The 22,371-nt window shown below is 41.4% G+C and overlaps 1 protein-coding gene across 1 annotated transcript; it reads left to right on the forward strand.

Moving 5' to 3' along the window:
- Positions 1-6,029: 6,029 nt before the first annotated feature.
- On the forward strand, positions 6,030-21,632 carry FEM1B (fem-1 homolog B). Its single transcript, XM_003121751.5, has 2 exons — positions 6,030-6,929; positions 15,590-21,632. Exons 1-2 carry the CDS (start codon positions 6,682-6,684, stop codon positions 17,223-17,225), a joined length of 1,884 nt encoding a protein of 627 aa, XP_003121799.1. The 5' UTR covers positions 6,030-6,681; the 3' UTR covers positions 17,226-21,632.
- The last annotated feature ends 739 nt before the right edge of the window (positions 21,633-22,371 follow it).

Below are 22,371 nucleotides of genomic sequence, written 5' to 3' on the forward strand. Positions count from 1 at the left end.
GATCCTTAACCCACTGAGCGAGGCCAGGGATCGAACCCTCAACCTTATGGTTCCTAGTAGGATTCGCTAACCACTGAGCCACGATGGGAACTCCCCAAAGTCATTTTGACACAGGTGAGGAAAAAGCCACTTCTATGGTACAATCTGAGGACATCCTGTAACCTCCTTTACCCCGAGTTCTCTGGCGCCAGCTTATTTTCTCCCACTCTTGACATCTCTGCCACAGGAGAAAAGGCTCCTGTTAAAATGTACATGGATTATCTGGGGTAGCACCGTATCCTAATATGAAGACTGAGGCTCTGGAATCAGACTCAGATTTGGATCCCAGCTCCACTACTACTTGGGGATGTCACTTGGTGTTTCTGAGCTTGCGTCTCTTCATCTACAAACAAAGACAAAAAGCACTTACATACAACAGGGATATGCCAAGTACAAAACCACGGGTCTTTCTTATATTAACTCATTTGCTCTATGCAACAATCTTATTTAGGCACATGCTGTTATCATCATGCCCATTTTACAGATGAGGAAACTGAGGCCCAGGGTGGTTAATTAGCTTATGAAGTCTCACAGGATCAGCACTAGGATGAACCCAGGTGGTGTGGTTCCAGAGTCCATGTTTTTAAGGACCATGTTTGGGAGTCTCACTGTAAGATGGAACAACAATGGTAACTATGATTTATTAGGAGCTTACTTAGGGCCAGGCATTGTGCTGAAGGCTATACAGGAATTTCTTATTAGTTCATCCCATGGCCTGGATGAAGGAGGGACTATTGTTATTTGCTAACACAAATCTGTCAGGACAGCCTAGTGTATACAAGGCCTTCTATTAAGGGCTGGACCTTCAGGGGTTTCTACAGCACAGAAGTTGGATGTGTCCATAAATAACCACGATTCATGGTAGAATCAGAGCTTGATGGAGCTGGCAGAGAGCTTAGAGATTATCTGGCTTAAACTTATTTTTACTGATGACAAGAACGGACTTGCTTTGTTTTTTCCCACAGGTTTTGGGGACTTAATGAGATAATGATAACAAGAGCCAACACTTAATAAATTGCTTGCTGTGTATGTGTATGTGTGTGTGTTGGTGTGTGTGTGTGTTTGTCAATCTCATTCAACCCTCACAACAACCAGATAAAAAGCACTATTATTATCCCATTTCACAGATAAGAAAACTGAGTTGGAGAAGTTAAATAAGCAACTTGCCTGGTGTTAGCAAGTCATGGAGCTGGGATGCTGGTAGAGCAGGCTCCAGAACCTGGAGGCTAAACCTCATGTTCTGTCACCCCATTCACAGAAGGTGGTTAAGAAGCCTAGGAGGCAGGGGCTGGATTGGGTGGATCAGAAAGTGTCATAGACTATAAAGGGCCACACAGACATGAGCTATTATTAGAAAGAGGCAAGGTCCCAAGAGAGGAATAAAGTGGAGCTCAGTGCAAAGTCAAGGAAGATCTCTAGGATGAGAGAGCATTTGTTTCGGATTTGGACCTGTGTTCCCCGGTAGGAATAAGGAATGCCCAGGGGAGTTCCCACTGTGGCTCAGTGAAAGTGAAACCCACTAGTATCCATGAGGATGTGGGTTTGATCCCTGGCAGTGGGTCAGGGATCTAGCATTGCCATGAGCTGTGGTGTAGGTGGCAGATGCAGCTCGGATCCTTCGTGGCTGTGGCTGTGGCTGGTGGCTACAGCTCCAATTAGACCCCTAGCCTGGGAACCTCCATATGCTGCAGGAGCGGCCCTAGAAAAGACAAAAAAAAAAAAAAAAAAAAAAGTCAGGAATGCCCAGGGTGTGTGAGGGTGGCCAGGTGGGAAAGTTTCCTTTAGGTCTCCCCCATTAGCACAGCTTGGATGATTGGATTACCTGATTGGCACCTGGCAAAGTGATCAGGACCATAGAAAGCCTTGGGACCTCCAGCCCAGCAGAGAGCACTCAGAGGGAGATAAAGAGGGAACAGAAGTCTGGTAGCAGGGTCAGGGGTAGGGGGCTGACAGCTGACACCCAAATCCTCACATTCTACCACACTCTAGTTATGAGGCCATGGGCAAGTTACACAACATTTCTGTTTCTTCATCTGAAGAATGAGAATGATAATAACGGCATGTCCCTTGAAGGCTTTTGCAAATTTAACATGCTAATCTGTGTAAAATGTTTACTGTGACAGCTAGCACAGGGTAAGCACTCAATACAAGCTGGCTCTTGTTATTTCTGTTATTATAAGCCCAGGGTACCCGACTAATCCACAATTCAGGGAGGAATGGGGTTAGAAGGAAGACACATGTCTGCTTCAGTCTTCTTTCCTGGTAAACCCAAGTCTGGGAGGGGTGAACTGGTTTGGGAAACAACACAGACCAGCTGCCCCCTCTCCTCCACCTTAGGTTTTTTCTTTGAAAATCATTACATCTGCTTTTCAGGGGAAGGCAAGGGGAGACAGGAGGAGGAGACAAAGGCCAGTGGGTCGCTAGTCTTCTGAAATTGGGCAAATAGAGACTGGTCACCAGTGATTTCTTGGTCATCACTGATTTCTGACATCTTCCTTTCCATGGCTTTGTTACAATTTCTGAGCTCTTGTCAATTACTGTCCCCAGCCCCTTGCATACTATGGATTTACTCTCCATATGTGTCCAGAGGTGGACACATTCCTGCAGGAAAAAGGTAGATGGGGTGGGAAGTCCTTTCCTGAGCAGGTTAATGGCACAATAGCAGTACGAGTGTGGGGTCAGAGCTAGGGTGAAGGGAAATATTATGTGCTGACAGGAACTCCTTCAAGGACAAGGCTGGTGAAGGAGCTTGCATGTCACCATCACACCAGCCCTACAAGGAAAGTATTTATTATCTCCATTGTATAGATGAAGAAATTTGCCCAAGGTCATAGCTAGCCCATAGAGAAGGGGGTCTAACCTCAATCTATCCAACAAAAGTCATCTTCTTGCATTAGAGTACGTGGGAAGGTTGCAGGACTGAAACAAGTATCTTTACTAGTGCCCCAAAAACGACATTTCGAACATACTTTACACAACATCAGAAAAACTCCATTGACTCAGAGCTGTAGGTTGGGTTGACTTGGTTTGGCAAAAGCAGTGCTCCATGGAAGGTACAGATAAGTCTGCTCAAAGGTCACCTCCAATCTCCAGAAAGCACAGTGCTGGAGGCTGGTGCTATCTTTGGTCCAGGTAGAAGGTTGCCATCAGCAAATCAATCTCCATCATGATATAACTATTCGTAGTTATGTTTTGCATGGTTCGTTTGTCAGTGGCTTTCTATTAAGGGGAAGGGAATAGGTCAGAAGCAGAAGGAACTATTCCTGGGCTCTGGCTTTTTAGGAAAGCCACCTTGTCCTGTTTACACATCCTCTCTCCCCGATTCGCCCAACCTAACTGCAGACATGTCATCCTCCAAGCCCAAGTAAGACAGGCAACCAAACAGTCTCCAGTCAGTCAACGGCTATTGTACAACCAAGGGGGCCCAGAACTCTATCACCTGTGATAAAGGAGAGAGCAGCCCAAGGCTCCTGACCTTGGGCTGTTGGAGGAGAAGTGTATTCCCACAAAATGCAAGTTCTGGGCTCCTCTCTGTCATGACTCTTGGTTTAGCCACCCCTCCTGGCGCTCACCCAGTTACACCAAATTGTGTGTCAGCACCAGGATGGACCCTAGTTCAGCTTGAAAGGGTGAGAGGAGGAAGAAGTAAGTTTCTTAATCAGCAATGAATAGCTGGATGAATCAGGTCTCCTTCAGAAAATGGAACCAAAGGGAAGAAGGGGCCTGTGTCTGGATCACCTTCAAAAAGTCGGGTGTGAAAAGAATGATGCAGGGCAAAAGGCTGCAAGAAGAGGGAGGAAGGAAGGGGGAGGGAGAGAAAGGGAGAGAATGTGAGGAGCCTGGTTGCACTGCAGAGCCTGGGAATAAAGTCAGTTGGAAGGCAGCACCCAGGTCACACATCTGAACGTGTCACTGCCAAGTGCCCAGAGGCCAAAAAGCCTGGGTCAGCCTGTCAAGAACTGGAATTTTTTCCCTAACCCTGAAGCCCTAGATTGATAACAACTAGTTTCGCCTTCTTTTCCACCAGCTATTTCAGAGACTCTACAGGTAGAATCTCATCTTCAGCTCTGATTTCCAGTGTTGGTTTTGTTTGATATGGAAGGGAGAAAAAAAAAAGTTTGTGTAGAGATCTGAGAATAGGTAAAGTTGTGCTGCAGATGGAGAAGATGGAGAAGTGGCCCAAACCCCAGACAGCCCAGCAACTGAGATGAGGCCTTCATCAACTAGGACTGGAACCGTGCGGTTCAAATGAAATACTTTATGTGAATCTGTTGAGTCCAGCCGGTCCCTTGGGACCAAATAAATGTATTTGTTCTTTTTCTGTGGTAGATATTGTCCTGTGTGTGTGTGTGTTGGAGGTGGAGGTGTAGATATTGTCCTTTGTGTGCATGAGGACAAAATGACCTCCATAAGTTGTACTTTTTGTGACTGTCCCACCAGCTTCATTACCTGCACTCCTACCACCCTAGTCCAAAACTTTATCTCTTAAATGGCCTTCCTGCTTTGACTCTTGCCTACCAGAGTTTATTCTTCACACAGCAGACAAGAGTGACTTTTTAAAAAACATAAAATTTTATCTTGTCGCTATTCTGTTTAAAACTCTTCGAATGGAGATCCTGTCATGGCTCAGCAGTAGCGAACCTGACTAGTATCCACGAGGATGTGGGTTGGATCCCTGGCCTCGCTCAGTGGGTTAAGGATCCGCACTGCTCTGAGCTGTGGTGTAGGTTACAGACCTGGCTCAGATCCCAAGTTGCTGTGGCTGTGGTGTAGACCAGCAGCTACAGCTCTGATTTGACCTCTGGCCTGGGAACTTCCATATGCCCCCGGGTGCCGCCATTAAAAACAAACAAACAAAAAACCTCCTCAAATGTCCCCACCACACTTGAGGAGATTTTAAACACTTTTATGGGTTATTGGGCCCTAACATGACTTGCACCCAGCAGATTTCATCTCCTATTACTTCTATAGCTCACTCTGCAGTGGCCACCCTGACCCTCGTTTCTGAACCCACCAAGACTGTTCCTCCTCAGATTTGTAACAGATATTCCTTCTGCCTAGAATACCCCCAGCTCCCCTCACCTGTGGGAGGTCTCTGAGCACCCTAGCTAAATTAGCTCCGCCCTTCACCCACCCCCCACTCTGTTTCTTTTGCTTCCTAGCAAATGCTAATGATATGAACTCAACCAGTCTTGTCTATTATTTACTTGTTTATTGTCGGTTTTCCCTTCAACAACAGTCCCTGAAGGGGCACTGTGTCTCTGTGGCCTATCACCCAACCCCTAGTGCCAAGCCGCGCCTGGAACAAAGTAGATCTCTAATATTCGTTGGATAAATGATCTTTTCAAATCCTAAGAATCTTGAGAGGTCTGGGAGAAACCCGGAGTTTCTGTCAGGCTCAGGATTGGAGTCCTGTCTGTCTGAGCACAGCCCTCGCCTTCCTTCCCAGGGTATCTCGCCTCTTTCCACAGTTCCCTATCTCCCCCCACCTTTCTCACACACTCAATCCTCCTCTCCAGAGCAGACATGCTGACTTCTAGTCTCTTTTCAGGGCTTGGTGCCGGTCCTCCAAGCCCTCCCACATTTCGGGGGCTCAGAGACGCCACCCTGTTCCTAAAATGGACCCTGCCGGCTGCGCGAATCCCCCTCCCTGGGCCCCCAATCAGGGGCTGTGAGGGGTCCCACAAGGTCTGTGGTAAAACGGAGAGCGCCTCCCTAGCCCACCGGTAGTAACGGTTCGGCGCCCTCTTTCCCACTCACTGGCCAAGTACCTCCAGGGCCTAGTGGGGGTGAGTTGGAAGCTCCAGGAGTCAAGGGCAATGAGGACATTCAGGGCCGAAATGGGTTTGGGCCACCTTCGCGCAGCAGAACCTTTCTTCATCGGGTCTGGTTTGCCGGCCGGTCGGCTTTGTAAGAGACACCCCACTTAATCGTCCCCCGCTCGCACCCTCCCCCTCCCGTCCTTATCTGCGGAGGCCCGCCTTCCTCCCGGTTCCGAGCCCAGGGGCTGCTGCCGCCCGAGCGTTCAGCCTCGCTCCGGGGGTCTCGCCAGGCGCGGACTTCCAGGCCATCATCAGCGTCTAGCGCTTCTGAGCTCCAGTGGGCTAGGGCCTGCGGGATTCCTCCAGCTGGGGAGGACGGAGAGCGGAGGCAGAGGCAGAAGCAGTTTCAGGCCTTAGGCCCGGCGGTCCGGGTTGGGTGAGACGCTGCCATCATTCGCCATCTGGGGCACGCGCGGGCCTCTTGGGACCTCGCTGGCGACCCGTAGCTCGGGCACGCGCCTGTCGCAGCCCGCAGGAAGGAGGGGTCCGGCCTGAGGCCCGGGGCGGCGGCCGCCATGGAGATCCCCTCGGCCCGGGGCCGGCGCCTAGGGCTTTGGGGGCGGCCCTGACCGCCCTCCTCAGTGCCCGGGCTGAATCGCGGACGTGCCCCCGGCGGCATTGGGCCACCTCTGCGTCTCCACCCTCCACCGGCCGCACTGCTGCCTGGGCGCGGCGGCGGCGGCGGCGGCGGCGGCGGCGGCGGCGCCCTGTTGAATGGGCTGTGAGGGCCCAGGTTTGAAGCGCTGGCGAACGCGGCCTCCGGGGGCGCAAGGCAGCAGCAGCGGTGGCGACCAAACGGGTATTGGAGTTGGCGGCGGCCATGGAGGGCCTGGCTGGCTATGTATACAAGGCGGCCAGCGAGGGCAAGGTGCTGACTCTGGCCGCCTTGCTTCTCAACCGGTCTGAAAGCGACATCCGCTATCTGCTTGGCTATGTCAGCCAGCAGGGAGGGCAGCGCTCCACGCCCCTCATCATCGCGGCTCGCAATGGACACGCAAAAGTGGTGCGCTTGCTGTTAGAACATTACCGGGTGCAGACTCAGCAGACTGGCACCGTCCGCTTCGACGGGTAGGTATATTCTAGTCCCAGCCTCGTCTCTATCGCGCTCGGACCCATGACTCATGGGTCCTCCGCTCCCTCTCTCTTTCTTCATGGAGGTAGCACTTCTCCCATTTTGTACCTCCTGACCTGCCCCATTAATGCCCACTTCGTCTTCTAAGGCTAGTACTCCATCCCATGTTTTGCTGCTCATCCTCATTGGCCCCTACTCATTATTCCCTCCATAGGTAACTAGCCACACCCTCTGTCTTGATACCTAATAGGCATTCTGTATTCCTTACTAGATGGTCTGTGAACAAGCAGTATGGGGGAAGTTGCTGCCCTTTCAGGTTTTCCCATTATCAGTACCGGGGTTGAAACCGAGGTCAGAAATTAACGAGGTCATCAGCTAACATTGAAGACCTCTGTGGAATTATTTGGTCACCCAATTTTTACTCCTTTGAGTGTCCGATAAAGTCCTTAGCGGGTTGCGGAAGCTTCATGTCAAAATACGCCTCTAGAACTAGCATCACCATCAGCTCTTGAGGGATTGTCATGCAGCCAGACATCCCAAGACATGATTCTGATTCTCACATTGCTGGGGGTAGATATGTTGGCTTTGAAAATGGCACTGGACCTGGTGTAGGAGGAATGATGCCGTTGTTTCATAGGTGTTATCTTGTGATGTTGTGGGGAAGCTTGATAATTTACTGTTATTCCAGGTGGGAGGGGGGTTCAAAAATTCATATTGTTACAGTTAAAACTTGCCTTTTAGGTTTAATTGTACATATTTTGGGGCATGATAATGTTGAGTACAGGATTGTCAGGTTTGACATTATCTTTTCTGTGCTGGATGATTGTAACCTGTTTTACAGATTACAACTGCATGAAAATTTTGCTTCATTGATTGCATTTGTTTTTGTTGACTTGTGGCAAGATATAAGCTATTCTAGGATTTTTCTTCTTTTGAGGTAGATGTGGTCCAAACATAAAATATATATTTTTAATTTTGGTGATTGAAAACTGTTTGGTTAAAACCTGATTAAAAAAATAATTCTTCTTGAAGATGACTACGGCATTGTTGGATTGTGATTGATCCTTTTTGTAGGTTAAAATAATAAGAGTTTTTCTTCTGTTTTAGATGAGAGGGAAATAGTTCAGAGTATTACATTTTACTGAAATGATAGCCCCTGGGTGGTGGTTAATCTCTGGTACCACCTTTCCAGACATTAAGGAGATGGTCTTTTTCATGTTAACCAGAGATGGCAACCTGATTCTTGTTTGTTTTTCCTTACTGCTTCTGTGTTCTTTCTGTAACTCCCTGCATTCCCACAGCCTTTACTATACCCAGAGGAGTGAAGCAGAATGACCCCTGAACTTCCAGCACCATTCCCATTGTATAGGCACAAGCATCCATTGAAATATGAATCTGCAATAAGAGCTGCTTGGGAACACGACTGCTAAGGAGCTTGCTGAGTCCTGTTCTGATGAGGGGAGAATAGTGGCAAGAAAAAATAGTTTCCTAAAACATTTGGAAAGGCTTTGCTTTCCTTTCTTAACCATCAAAGGGAAAGGTATTTTGTGGTGGCAATTGAAGAGAACCTGAAATGACTAGAAATGTAGTATTGAGCAGGTATATTGGTTTACCTTGCCCAGTATTCTGCACTGGGCAGTGAAATTGGGAGGTTCAATAAGCAAACGTATTTTGAACACTTACCACCTTCCATGGTAGGGATTAGGTATGCAGAGATGAATAACACTGTTCTTACTGCGGAGGAAGACAGTCTGGTGAGGGAGGGGGGTGAGAAATGGATGAAATGAGTAATTGCAGATGGCATGTCATTCAGGATTACAGAAATCTTTTGGACTCCGAACGGAAGTGGACAGGAAGAGGAGGTGCTCAGCTTCACCTGGGAGAATCAGGGAAGACTTCACAGCTGAGGTGATGCGTGAGCTCAGTCTTAAAAGGATAGTGGAAAGTGGAGAAGAGGGGCAGCAGTAGGGTGTATTTGTAATGACAAGTGTTTCAGTGCAATTGCAGGGAGGGATTCAAGCCCTTGAATTAAGAAAGAGATTGCGAGAGACTGTAGTGAGCTAGAGGCCAGATTTTGATGATCTTTGTGTAAAATATCAAGTCAGACTGATGAGACTGTAATTGCAAACATTTCTATCATTTGAGATTTTGTCTAAGCCTTCTTCAGTCTTTTGTTTATAGATTTTTGCAATTATGAATTTATTAGCCGCTTTGTCAAAGGAGTTTAGTTTTTTGTTTTTGTTTTGTAATTTATTAAATGCCTGTGATGGCCTAGCCCTGTGCCACTCAAATACTATGGATATAGTAAAAAGATATAAAAAAAATGTAAAGTTTCTACTTTCGAGGAGCTTACAAATTAATTAACAGAGAAGAAGAATTGAAATTTATGGCCACCTTTCTTCCCACTCACACCACTCTGTGAGGTAATTTTGCAGTTTGTTCCAGTTATTTAGGCATTTCAGAAATAGATGTGGAGAGTGTTATTTGCAAATGTCATGATTTCACTTTACATTCATTCTAGACACTGTGAAAATGTTAGTCTGAGTGAGGTGTTAATAATGTGAAGCTCACTCACTCCTTGGGGACTGGAATTTTAGAGGTACTTAGCCAAACCCCTTTCTTTAGATTCCATTGGTACCTGAGACCCATGGCCAGATAGGGATAAAAAGGTTCTCTGTGTGCTAGGTGCATTAGTGTTTTCTAATTTTCAGTAATTTATGTACCATCTTCACGCTTTTTTTTGCCAAATTGTGTACCATCTTGCTCTTTGCCTAATATTAAAAAAAAGAGGACTCATTTGTTAGCTTGATCCTAAGCTACAGTATCTGTGTAATTGTGGGTTTGATATGGCACACTGTGTGTGTATATGTGTTTAAGAGAGAGAGACACACAGAGACATTAAAAGCAATAACTTATTTTTTAAAGTCTATATTCTGCCTAAAAACTTCTGTAATACCTTAGAAAACTAAAGTGGATTTCTAATAGAGCCTCAAGGGGAAGGGACCACCCACCTAGATTAAGCCTCATGCTGATATTTGAGTCCTTGTCATATCTTTAGGATAATATTTGAGATTATTTTATTTATGGCTAACTGTGTAAAGACTAAAATTGACATAGATGAATGGATAAGAAGAGTCACATAAAAGGGAATGAAAGCAGAACCTTTAAATGGAGAATGGGAAGCTTTAAAAATGTTAGAGAAATGGAACAGAACAAAGGGGAGGTGTCATGTGACCATGGAATGTTGTGCTGGCTAGAGTTCTAAGGGTCTGATTGCTCTGTGTCAGGGTATGTTGGGAATTCTTCACTCTTGTGTGAGAAGAGGTTTGCTGACATGGATGCAAAGGAGAGCAGGACCTCTGGGAATTCTGAGGATTTTCTTGAGCGGTCCCAAAGTCAGTTCTAATACTAATACTTTTAGTAAATGTCCAGGTGGAGGAAAGGCATAGGGGCACAGCATCATTTGAAAAGCTATTTCCAGTATATATTTCAAGGAAGTACATATGATCTAATAAATGACTTTAGAGACTTTGATTAAAGGGCTGGTCATTTACATTTTATGAATTATTTCCATTTAAAATGCTTGAACCAGACATTTTTATTTCAGATTGAACCAGGAAATAGATGAGTTTAGTTTTGTGATCAGAAATGTTATCTTTCATTGGGAGACGTTTCCATCATCTGATGCATACATTTTGTTTAGAAAGGTGAATATCAGATTAAAGTTTCTTGATTTTTAAGGTGAAATACCTAATAGAGAATTTGCATTGTGATTTTTAAACTGAGTCTAGAAAGGTCATTGTTTTATAGTGCTTCCCCCATAGGCATTAAGTAAATATTGCATTAATTCAATTATATTTTTATTTATTTTATCTTCATTTTTTGTTATAAATGTGTTTGATATTTTGTTTTGCGACAGTATTTGGCTATTTTAGCTGTATTTTATGGATGGAAATGTCATAGATGTTAGGATTATAAATTCCTTTAATCTTTTTAATGTTTTTGTTTGGACATAGAAATTTAAAAATCACTAAGGCTAATGTATCTGAAGGACGAGTCATTTTATAACACATTTTACAGTGAATATTTTTATCATAAACTGTTGAAAATTTAATTGCCTCAATAAAAATAGATAATTGAAACTTTTTTAGGCTCCTGTCACATTACTGTAGGGAAAATGGACATTATTAGATTATACCAGGAAAAGTATGAAATGATTATTAAAAAAACAAGTGAAGTATATACTTCTAATTTAATTTTTACTCTTATGTCATTAATTCTGGTAAATGAGGCCAGAAAAAACTTTAATCATTTTTTGCTCTTTTCTCCCCCATCTTGAAATGGGGGTCCTATTTATCTTGTATAGTTATTGCAAGAGTTAAAGATAATGTATGTGAATGTCTATTTTAATGTAACATTTCTTCAGTCTTTATTTAGTTTAGGTTCATGTACCTGGTATGTAACAATTTTATATTTTTAAAGAGTATAAGGAAATATTGTAACTATGTAAATGTAACTGTATATTAATTCCATAATGATTTCTTGATAGATTATATTAATAAGCAGTTTGAAAAAAAGCTTTTTTTGTTTGTTTGTTTGCTCTTTAGGGTTGTACCTGTGGTGTATGGAAGTTCCCAGGCTAGGGGTCAAATTGGAGCTACACCTGTGGGCCTACACCACAGTCACAGTAACTCGGGATCCAGGCTGGTCCACTACCTACATGACAGCTCACGGCAATGCGGATCCTTAAACCACTGAATGAGGCCAGGGATTGAACCTGCATCCTCATGATACTAATCGGATTCATTTCCACTGTGTGGCAGTGGGAACTCCCTGAAAAAAAGCTTTTTAAATTGAAACATGTTTGAGCAATGACATACTGTTTCTTTACATATGATGCATTATGTAGTTTTCAAAGTACTTTTGTATTTTTTGAACACAAAAGTATTTGTATTTGAATAGGCTCATGTAAGCCTTTTAGTTATATATCTGTAAAATGGGCATAATATCTATTTTAGGATTATTGGGAGAAGATTATGAGAATTAAATGAGATATACTGCATATTAAGCATGTAACACAGTGCTTAGCATATTGAAAGTATTTATTAGCTATCTGTATTTATCTAAACTTTTTTTTTTTTTTTTTTTTTGCCATGCCCCAAGCCACAGCAGTGACAACACTGGATCCTTAACCCACTGGGCTACCAGGGAACTCCTTAACCTTTTTCTTTAAATGGATTTGTGTCTCTTTTGTTTTTGTTTTTCAATTATGTAAATTAACTTTAATTAAATTGGATATAGAAATATGTATTTTTAATTAGTTAAGGTCACATCTAATAAAGTGCATAAATCTTAAGTGTACAGTGTTAAAAAATATTAATAGTTTACATCCATGTAATCACCTTCTAGATTAATATGCAGAATATTTCTGTCACTGTGAAAGTTTCCCTTGTGCCCTTTCTCAGTCAGTTCTCCTCCCCCACCAAAAGTAATGATTATTTTGACTTTTATCACCATAGATTAGTTTTGCTTGTATTTGAACTTTCTATCAATGGAATCATGTAGGGTACTCTTTTCTGTCTCACTTCTTTTTGCTTAACATAGTATCTATGAGCTTCATCCATGGAATCACATGTATCAGTGGTTTATTATTTTTATGCTTTGTAGTATTCCATTACATGAATATATGGCAGTTTATTTATCCTGTTGGTCGTTTCTAGTGTTAGACTATAATGAACAAAGTTGCTATGAATGAACATTTTTGTATATGTCTTCTGGCGGACATTTGCATTTATTTCTCTTTGGTATATACATCAAGGGGCGGAACTGCTGGGTCATAACGTTAGTGTACGTTTAACTTTAGTTATTGTCAGTCAACCTCCAAAGTGGTTGAACCAAATTACATTCCCACTCTATCAATGAGAGTTTGAGTTGCTCTACATCCTGGCCAATACTTTATATTGTCATCTCAGTGTTATTATTTCAGCTATTCTACTGAATGTATATTGGGAACTCCTGGTTTTAATTTGTATTTCCCTGGTAATTATCTTGAACATCTTTTCATATGTTTATTGGTTATTTCAGTATCTACTTTTGAAGTATACTTGTTCAGTCTTTTCACCCATTTTTTAATTGGGATGTTTGCCTTTTTAGACATTTGTCAAATAAATCTATTGCAAATGTCTTCTCCCAGTGAGTGGAATGCCTGTTTGCTTTCCTCACACTGTCTATTGATGAAAAGAGGGTTTTTTTGTTTTTTTGTTTTTTGGTCTTCTTAGGGCCACGCCTGCAGCATATGGAGGTTCCCAGGCTAGGGGTTGAATCAGAGCTGTAGCAGCCTGCCTATGTCACAGCAACTCAGGATCCCAGCTGCATCTGCAACCTGTACCATAGCTCATGGCAGTGCTGGATCCTTAACCCACTGGGCAAGATCAGGAATTGAATCTTATGGATACTAGTCGGATTTGTTACTGCTGAGCCATGATGGAAACTCTGAAGTTTTAAATTTTAATGAAGTCTAATCAGGTTTTTTCTTTTATGGTTAGTGCTTTTTTTTTTTTTTTTTTTTTTTTTTTTTTGCATTATGTTTGAGAAATCATCAACCACAAGATCATGAAGGTTTTCTTTTCTTTTTTTTCCTGCTTTTTAGGGCCACACCTGTGGCATATGGAGGTTCCCAGGCTAGGGGGCCAATCGGAACTACAGCTGCCGGCCTATACCACAGGCACAGCAACCACAGATCTGAGCCACCTCTGCAGCCTACACCACAGCTCATGTCAATGCCAGATCCTTAACCCACTGAGAGAGGCCAGGGATTGAACCCGAAACCTCATGGTTCCCAGTTGGATTCATTTCTGCTGAGCCACGATGGCAACTCCTCCACTTTCTTTTCTTTTTTTTGTCTTTTTGCTATTTCTTTGGGCCGCTCCCGCGGCATATGGAGGTTCCCAGGCTAGGGGTCTTATCGGAGCTGTAGCCGCTGGCCTACGCCAGAGCCGCAGCAACGCGGGATCCGAGCCGCGTCTGCAACCTACACCGCAGCTCACGGCAACGCCGGATCGTTAACCCACTGAGCAAGGGCAGGGACCGAACCCGCAACCTCATGGTTCCTAGTCGGATTCGTTAACCACTGCGCCACGACGGGAACTCCCCACTTTCTTTTTTAAAGACGGTTTTTATTATTTTGCTTTCCACATTATAGGTTTATGCCACTTCTCAAATATTTGTGCATAGAGTCAAGGTTAATTTTTTTCCAAGCAGGTATCTAGTTGCTGCTTCCTCACTATTTATTAAAAAGACTGCACTTTCTACCTGTACTTTAAAAAGTTTTTATTGAAGTGTATTTGATTTGCAGTGTTGTATTAATTTCTGCTGTACAGCAAAGCAATTCATTCACACACACACATATATATATATATGCATTCTTTTTAAGTATCTCTTCCATTATGATTTATTATAAGACATTAAATACAGTTCTCTGTGCTGCACAGTAGGATCTTATTGTTTATCCCCTCCATGTATTATAGCTTCTATCTGTTAACCTCAACCTTCCACTCCATTCCTCCCCACCCTTGGCAACCACAAGTCTGTTTTCCTTATCCATGAGTCTGTTTCTCTTTTGTAGATAGGTTCATTTGTGTCATATTTTAGATTACACATATAAGTAATATCATATGATATTTGTCTTTCTCTTTCTGACTACCTTAACTTAGTATAATACTCTCTAGGTCCATCCATGTTGTTGCAGGTGGCATTTTTCATGGCTGAGTAGTATTCCATTCCAGTAGTATACCCAGTGAGTGAGGCCAGGGATCAAACCAAACCCATGTGGTCATGGATACTAGTCAGGTTTGTTACCACTGAGCCACTATGGGAACACCCAAATTTATTTTAAGTCATGACTTCCATTACAGTGAAAAGCACAGATCTTTTGTGTGAGGTTTGATAAGTTTTTTTCCCTAAATATTCATCCATGTAGTCACTACACAGATCAAAATATAGGACATTTCTAGTTGCTTTAAGCCTTTTCAGAGTCAATCCTATACTCTCCCCCATAGGTAACCCAATAGGTAATTGTTACCGTGAATGTTTTGCCTATAAGATTTTTCACCATTATTTGGAACCGAAGAAGTAATTGCTTGAATGTTTATAAAGTGGGTCTTTTATTTTCAGCAGAAGTGATAGATGGTGCTGTTAATCAGGGTTATCTGCCTGAATGCTTTTCTTCCCAAAACAGTGTCTAACACAGTGTTATTGCAGAGATTGGGGTGGCTTTCTTGCTAATGTATTAGAGAAACTATGGTACCTAGAGGGTGCTGGGAAGGAAGAACATGTTGTGCTCCTAGGAGACAGCGAATCCGCATACATCTCCTCTTTGTTTTCTGAAATTTATTTGCTTTTGCTAGTAGAAAGTCAGTTATTCTTCCTTTCTTTAGGTTTTTATACTTTAGTAGTAATAGCTAACGTTTACTGTGCTCGTACAAGTACTATGCAAAGTGCTTTACTTAAATTACCTGATTTTATTTTCACCCAAGCTAATGTTTTACTAGTGTTTCTGTAGATTGAGGTTTTGGTCAGAAAATAAATGAATACATCCTTTAAATTTGTGTTAGGGCAGGTGACCTCCATTTTCTAACTGTGTTCTCTTCATGAACAGGTATGTCATTGACGGCGCCACCGCTCTTTGGTGTGCAGCAGGAGCAGGACATTTTGAAGTGGTTAAGCTTCTAGTCAGTCATGGAGCCAATGTGAACCATACCACAGTAACTAACTCGACCCCCCTGCGGGCAGCATGCTTTGATGGCAGATTGGACATTGTGAAATACTTGGTTGAAAATAATGCCAACATCAGCATTGCCAACAAATATGACAACACCTGCCTAATGATTGCAGCATATAAGGGACACACTGACGTGGTCAGATACCTTTTAGAACAACGTGCTGATCCGAATGCTAAAGCACATTGTGGAGCTACAGCGTTGCACTTTGCAGCTGAAGCTGGGCACATAGATATTGTGAAAGAGCTGATAAAATGGCGTGCTGCTATAGTAGTGAATGGCCATGGGATGACGCCATTAAAAGTAGCAGCTGAAAGCTGTAAAGCTGATGTCGTCGAACTGTTGCTCTCTCATGCTGACTGTGACCGGAGGAGTCGGATTGAAGCTTTGGAGCTCTTGGGTGCCTCCTTTGCAAATGACCGTGAGAACTATGACATCATGAAGACATACCACTATTTATATTTAGCTATGCTGGAGAGGTTTCAAGATGGTGATAACATTCTAGAGAAAGAGGTTCTTCCACCAATTCATGCTTATGGGAATAGAACTGAATGTAGAAATCCTCAGGAACTGGAATCCATTCGGCAAGACAGAGATGCTCTTCATATGGAAGGCCTCATAGTTCGGGAACGGATTTTAGGTGCCGACAACATTGATGTTTCCCATCCTATCATTTACAGGGGAGCTGTTTATGCAGATAACATGGAATTCGAACAGTGCATCAAGTTGTGGCTTCATGCCCTGCACCTCAGACAGAAAGGTAACAGGAACACCCATAAGGATCTTCTTCGATTTGCCCAAGTGTTTTCACAGATGATACATTTGAATGAAACCGTGAAGGCCCCAGACATAGAATGTGTTTTGAGATGCAGTGTTTTGGAAATAGAGCAAAGTATGAACAGAGTAAAAAATATTCCAGATGCTGATGTCCACAATGCGATGGACAATTATGAATGTAATCTCTATACCTTTCTGTATTTGGTGTGCATCTCCACCAAAACCCAGTGCAGTGAAGAAGATCAGTGCAAAATTAACAAGCAGATCTACAACCTGATTCACCTCGATCCCAGAACTCGTGAAGGTTTCACCTTGCTGCATCTAGCTGTCAACTCAAACACCCCTGTTGATGATTTCCACACCAATGACGTCTGCAGCTTTCCAAACGCGCTTGTCACGAAGCTCCTGCTGGACTGTGGTGCTGAGGTGAATGCTGTGGACAATGAAGGGAACAGTGCCCTTCACATTATCGTTCAGTACAACAGGCCCATCAGTGACTTTTTGACCTTGCACTCTATCATCATTAGTCTAGTTGAAGCTGGCGCTCACACCGACATGACAAATAAGCAGAATAAGACTCCACTAGACAAAAGTACAACTGGGGTGTCAGAAATACTACTTAAAACTCAAATGAAGATGAGTCTCAAGTGCCTGGCTGCCCGGGCAGTTCGGGCTAATGACATTAACTACCAAGACCAGATCCCCAGAACTCTTGAAGAGTTTGTTGGATTTCATTAAGTGACTGGATATGTAAAATCGTTTAATGTGGTGCTAAAAAGTAAAGGACTTTAATCACAGACAATAGAATTATGTGTTCATAAATTCTACTTTTCTTTCCACTACTCTTCCTCCCTACCCAGCCTTCCTTAGTTTTGTATGTGGTCTTCTTGCCTCATATGGTAATTGATTTCAAATATACTTTAAACAAAGCCACATTGTTTAGGTGTAACTATAATTTAATGTGTTTGGATATTGGTCACTTAACTTTTTTTTTTGAGGAATGGATATAAAATATTTTGTTTATGTAACAAAGGACATTTATGATTTGAAGTTGATAATGTTTTTTTTTTTTTTTTTTTAAAAACTGCCTACAAAAGTATTTCTGTTAAGCCTGTGTCAGCATGTTATCCTTTGCAGCAGTTCTGAGGATTTCATGAAGAAAAGCAACTAAAAGTAATAGATTATCCAGATGTTCTGCACATGCCAAACTGCTATAGGTAGTTTTCACTCTTCCATTATTTATGTGAAGTGATAACAACACATTAGAACATCAGGAGGGTTTTAAAAAGTATAGCTGCAGATTAATCTGAAAAAATGTGCTCACTTAATAATAGTTACAAATTTATAAAGTTAAATCCATTGAAATTGTTGAATTATGCTGGGTGATACATACAAAATAGTAGTATTCTTAAAGCAACTTTTCAGAGACTATTAATGGACTATTTGCTTTTAGGCTTGGATTCTAAAATTTGTGGAAATCTCAGTTTTAATGTAATTAATCTAAATTGTAACAGCCTGCATTTGAGTCAGCTCACAGACATGTAAAAATTATGAATGCTTTGTTTTCTTATGAAACAAGTAGTTATACATTCTATTTTTGTCCCCTTTGCCCTTTCCTCCTATGTGGTATCTTTTAAAATTGGAAACTACTTTTCCAGAGGGCATTATTTGTGCCTCCCTAAGATGGTGTTTATGACAGATGAAGAGGAACTGGATATTTTTAATGTTTTCACTTCAGTCTGTGATAATAAGTAGAAAAACCACTAGTGTGGTATAGGAAGTTCAATGTTTTTGATGATGAAAATAATTCCCAATGACATTTTGAAAGATACTTCTGTTTGAGGGCAGCACATTTTGCAACCACAAAATGTTACTTTTTCTGACAGGCTATATGGAGGTCTTAATGTTTTTTGGTTTATTTTTAATGGCAACACTTTAACTGTCAGACTAAAAGAATATTCCGTGATTATCTTTTAAGCATCACAGAAATTCAAGTAAAGGTACACAGCTATTTCTATTGATGTTAAAAATGATAAATAAAATTAGCTATATCTGTATTTTTCTCTCTAGTGCCAAATGAATGCCTTAGCTACTCATAGTGCATGGTACTGTAAGTGAACACCTGCAGCTTTTTTTCTTTAATGAAAAGCACTATAAAGATGTAACAACATCAGATATAAACAAACAAAACTTGTAAAGTTTCAGTTAACATTTTATGTATGGCTATTGCTTTGTGAAGTGTAAGAAAAAGTTTGCAGTTGGACAGTATAGAACATAATGACCAAGCCAAAATCAGCACCTAGGGCCTTAAATAAAATAGAGAAACCCCATGAAATGAAATACTTTGAAGGGTGGGAGGGAATGGATGGAGGGACTTTAAAAACTTCTCCCCCCAAGAATGCAAGATACTTTTACTGTTGTAGTTATACTCTGCGTGTCTTCTTGCCTTAGGAGTGTTTTGATGGTGAGTTCTGTCATGGTAATATATTTGTGTTTCTAACCTGAGATTTTTACAAGGAAGGTTTTTTGGATGGTTTGAGTCAGACCTAAGTTGAAAATTACTGGCCTTGATTCTTGGCAACTCTCATGATCTGAAAGAGGAAATGCACATTTTCCAGGTGAGTGAATCACACCTTTTTCACAGCTCAGATCAGACCTTGTATTTTTTAGACTTCAAGGCCTGCTTTTTTGACAGTCTGAGGAATGGCTATGATACTTGGTATTTACATGGTTCCATTCTTAATGTATATTCTTTTTAAACATAATATCAAAACTATCAAAACTTAAAATATCAGATTATGTTGCATGTTTTAAAAACCATTTCATCTCTTTGGCTACCCAGGACCAGAACTATTTTAGATATTTATAAAATGAGGATAATGATTATCTGTACATATTCAGACATCAAAACTTAATGACATAGTTTTTGAGACAGGAAGACTGAATGCTGGAGAGATTAAAACTGCTGATTAAAATGTTGACAGAGTTGGAGAAAGAATTTGAAGACAGTGGAATAGACTATGAACTCTGCTAATGAATGGTAACTGACATTTTTTTTTAAAAAACTATAGTATAGCAGTACATTGTACACTATATTGCTAAGGATCTAATTTTGTCTTGTAAAATAAATCCAAATATGTATTGTGAAACACCTGTATAAAACCATTCTTGAAACAAGTGATCTACATGCCTGTTTTTTTGTTTGTTTGTTTGTTTGTTTTTTGGTAGAATTATTTTAAGATATGTTTAGCCAAACCCTTCCAAACTTATTTTGTTTTGTTTTTAAGGAAAATAGATAGGTAAGCAAGGTGATAGTTGTGTATCTCATCTCTGAGAGCACTAGGCTATTGCCACTTTCTAGCCACTTTTGTCATTTTTATATTTATTATTAGTAGAATTATGCTTTGGATAAGTCTTCCTTGATAACATTACAGATTCAGTCAAAACTTCTTGGTCTTGCTCAGTAATTGTCATATAAATTTGGTTGAACTAGAGGCCTGGGTGGATGAATGCCTGGGCAAACCATGTGAAATCTGGGTGGGTTTTGTACTTCAGAGTTGGTAAAATTGAACTCTTGAGTTTAGGTAAGGAATGGGCATCAAATCCATCCCTTCAACTGCTAAAGAAGGGGAAGTTTTTTGACCTAAGAATTTGGACACTTTAGTTTTCAGTCTACCTTGGATTGCTCTAGTAGGCCACGGTCTAAGTACCTTCAGGTTCTGTGCTGTGGGACCTTCAGACAAACAAACCAAAAGGCAAGCTTTGGTCTTGCTTCTGGGAAGGGTTTTATTTCATTACACGAATAGTTGATTCATAACTGGTAATTATGAGAAACTTAGGTATGATAGCACTGGTTGAAGTAAAATATAATTTGTGGGCAGCAGCTCCATAAGTATCAACTCTGTATTTGGCAAGTGTTTTTGAAAATCAAAATCCCAAGGGAACAATATCCTGTTATAGGTCTCCTCAGTTGAGGCAGCTACTTTAGGGATAAGGCCACTTTGGATTATTCAAGCAGAAGCATTTCTTATTTGGGGAGTGGGGCGGGGTAAGGATTGAGTTGTTGGACTTTGGATTACAGTTTGCTGGTTTTAGAAGCAGCCAGTGATTGAACAGAGAGTGGATGGGTAAAAGTTTAAAGGACCTGTTTTTATGGTAGATTTTTCTGTAAAAATCTTAAATGTTCCTTTTCAGGCTAGCCAGATATATCAATGTACAGATGACTACTCCATTTTCCTGACTATACTATAACATTAAAATGAGTTAAAACCAAACTCTGCGTTTTGCTCTATGAAAAGTTATTAGTCCATAAGATTTTAAGCTGTGTGTTCACTCCTACTCTGAAAATGCACAGCCCTGCTCTGGATACCTTTTTGGAAAGTAGAGGGCTCCTAATGTGTATGGCACATTGCTGGGCTTTCTCATACATTCCTGGCAGACTTGCCCAAATCCTCAGATGGGCTGGGTTGTACAGTATCTTTTCCCCCAAATGTGGGATCTGAAATAAATACTACATGGATAGTGGTGATAGATATATTAATTTTTAAAGCTATAAAGTAAATGTGGTCTTTAGTCCTAGGTTTGTGGTGTGTTCATTTGTGTTAACGTGTAGGGAAGGGACACTGACTCGATGGTTATGGGGAGTGTTATCTTGATTATGTGCAGGGGTGCGAATTGCTCAATTATTAACAGCTTTTCATTTAGGGGTGAGTCATGTGATGAGTGGCCTAATCAGAAAAATGAAGGAATGAAGATGCAAGCTTTGCCAAGTGATCACGTGAACAAGGTTTTGTATCTTTTTAAAATCAGGTGTTGTAAAATTTGTGCATGGCCTTTTTTGTTGTTGTTGCTTAGTAATTGATAGAGGAGAAAAAAATGAGGGGGACAAAAAAAAAAACCCCTCGGCTTTGCTAACCAATCTTTTCAGAGATACATGGCTGAGGAGTAAAATCTGACTGGCGTAACGTGTTGAAAGATCCTCTATAATATTCACCCTATCCTGCAATCTTCCATATAGAGGACATACATTGTTGTATTCTAGTAATTCACTGTGATTTATAACAAACCAGTGATGTCATTCTATTGTGCACTTTTGTCAAACCATTTATGTGACTTTAATAAACATAGTAAACTTGCTGACTGCAACCAGAGGTCTGTTAGTGATTTATATATTGCATGACATTTTCTATTTGAGTTTGACTATTTTTAATTTCATGATAACTGACAGTCCTAATAGCCCAGCTAATTTGAAACTAACAATATTGCTGTGTAAAAGGAAAAATTGGTGTTTGTGTTCAGTAAATGTTTGGAAAAAAAAACTACCTTGAAGTGTGTGTCTTTATTGTTCAGTGTGCTTTAGTTGAGATGATCTTCTGTTGAATTCATTTTTAAAAAGTTGTCAAGGTTATATATACATGTGCCTGGGGAAAAAATTCAGACAGTAAAGAAAACTTCAAATATATATATATGTGTTTTTTTTTTTTAAAGTTTCCTTTTCTTGTCTCCCACCTGGACTCTTGAGAGGGCACTCACTAGTTTTTTGAGTAGCTTCCCAGGATTTTTGTGTGTGTATATGTACTTTTTTTCTTTTTGTTTTTTAAAAAATGCAAATAGACTTTTACCTTTCCTACACAATTCTGCATCTTGTCTTTTTCATTTAATGTATCTTGGATTTTTTGTTTCATTGTGGTATGTATTGATTTTTTTTGTTTTTTAGGGCCGCACTCACAGCATGTTGGAGGTTCCCAGGCTAGGGGTTTAATTGGAGCTGTAACTGCCGACTTACGCCAGAGCCACAGCAATCCCAGATCCGAGCCGTGTCTGCGACTTACACCCCAGCTCACAGCAATGCCGGATCCTTAACCCACTGAGCAAGGCCAGGGCT

This window comes from Sus scrofa, chromosome 1 (assembly GCF_054392235.1).
Source record: "Sus scrofa isolate SSC_HxYL_T2T_F1_AM1 chromosome 1, Sscrofa_HxYL_maternal_Yorkshire_Landrace_v2.0, whole genome shotgun sequence".
NCBI classification, from domain to species: domain Eukaryota; kingdom Metazoa; phylum Chordata; class Mammalia; order Artiodactyla; family Suidae; genus Sus; species Sus scrofa.

What these genes read in the sequence shown, in the direction of transcription:
- FEM1B (XM_003121751.5), top strand. Translation starts at nt 6,682, where the DNA reads ATGGAGGGCCTGGCTGGCTATGTATACAAGGCGGCCAGCGAGGGCAAG. An exon ending in GGCACCGTCCGCTTCGACGG is followed by an intron (nt 6,930 to 15,589) that starts GTAGGTATATTC and finishes CTTCATGAACAG; the next exon opens with GTATGTCATTGACGGCGCCA.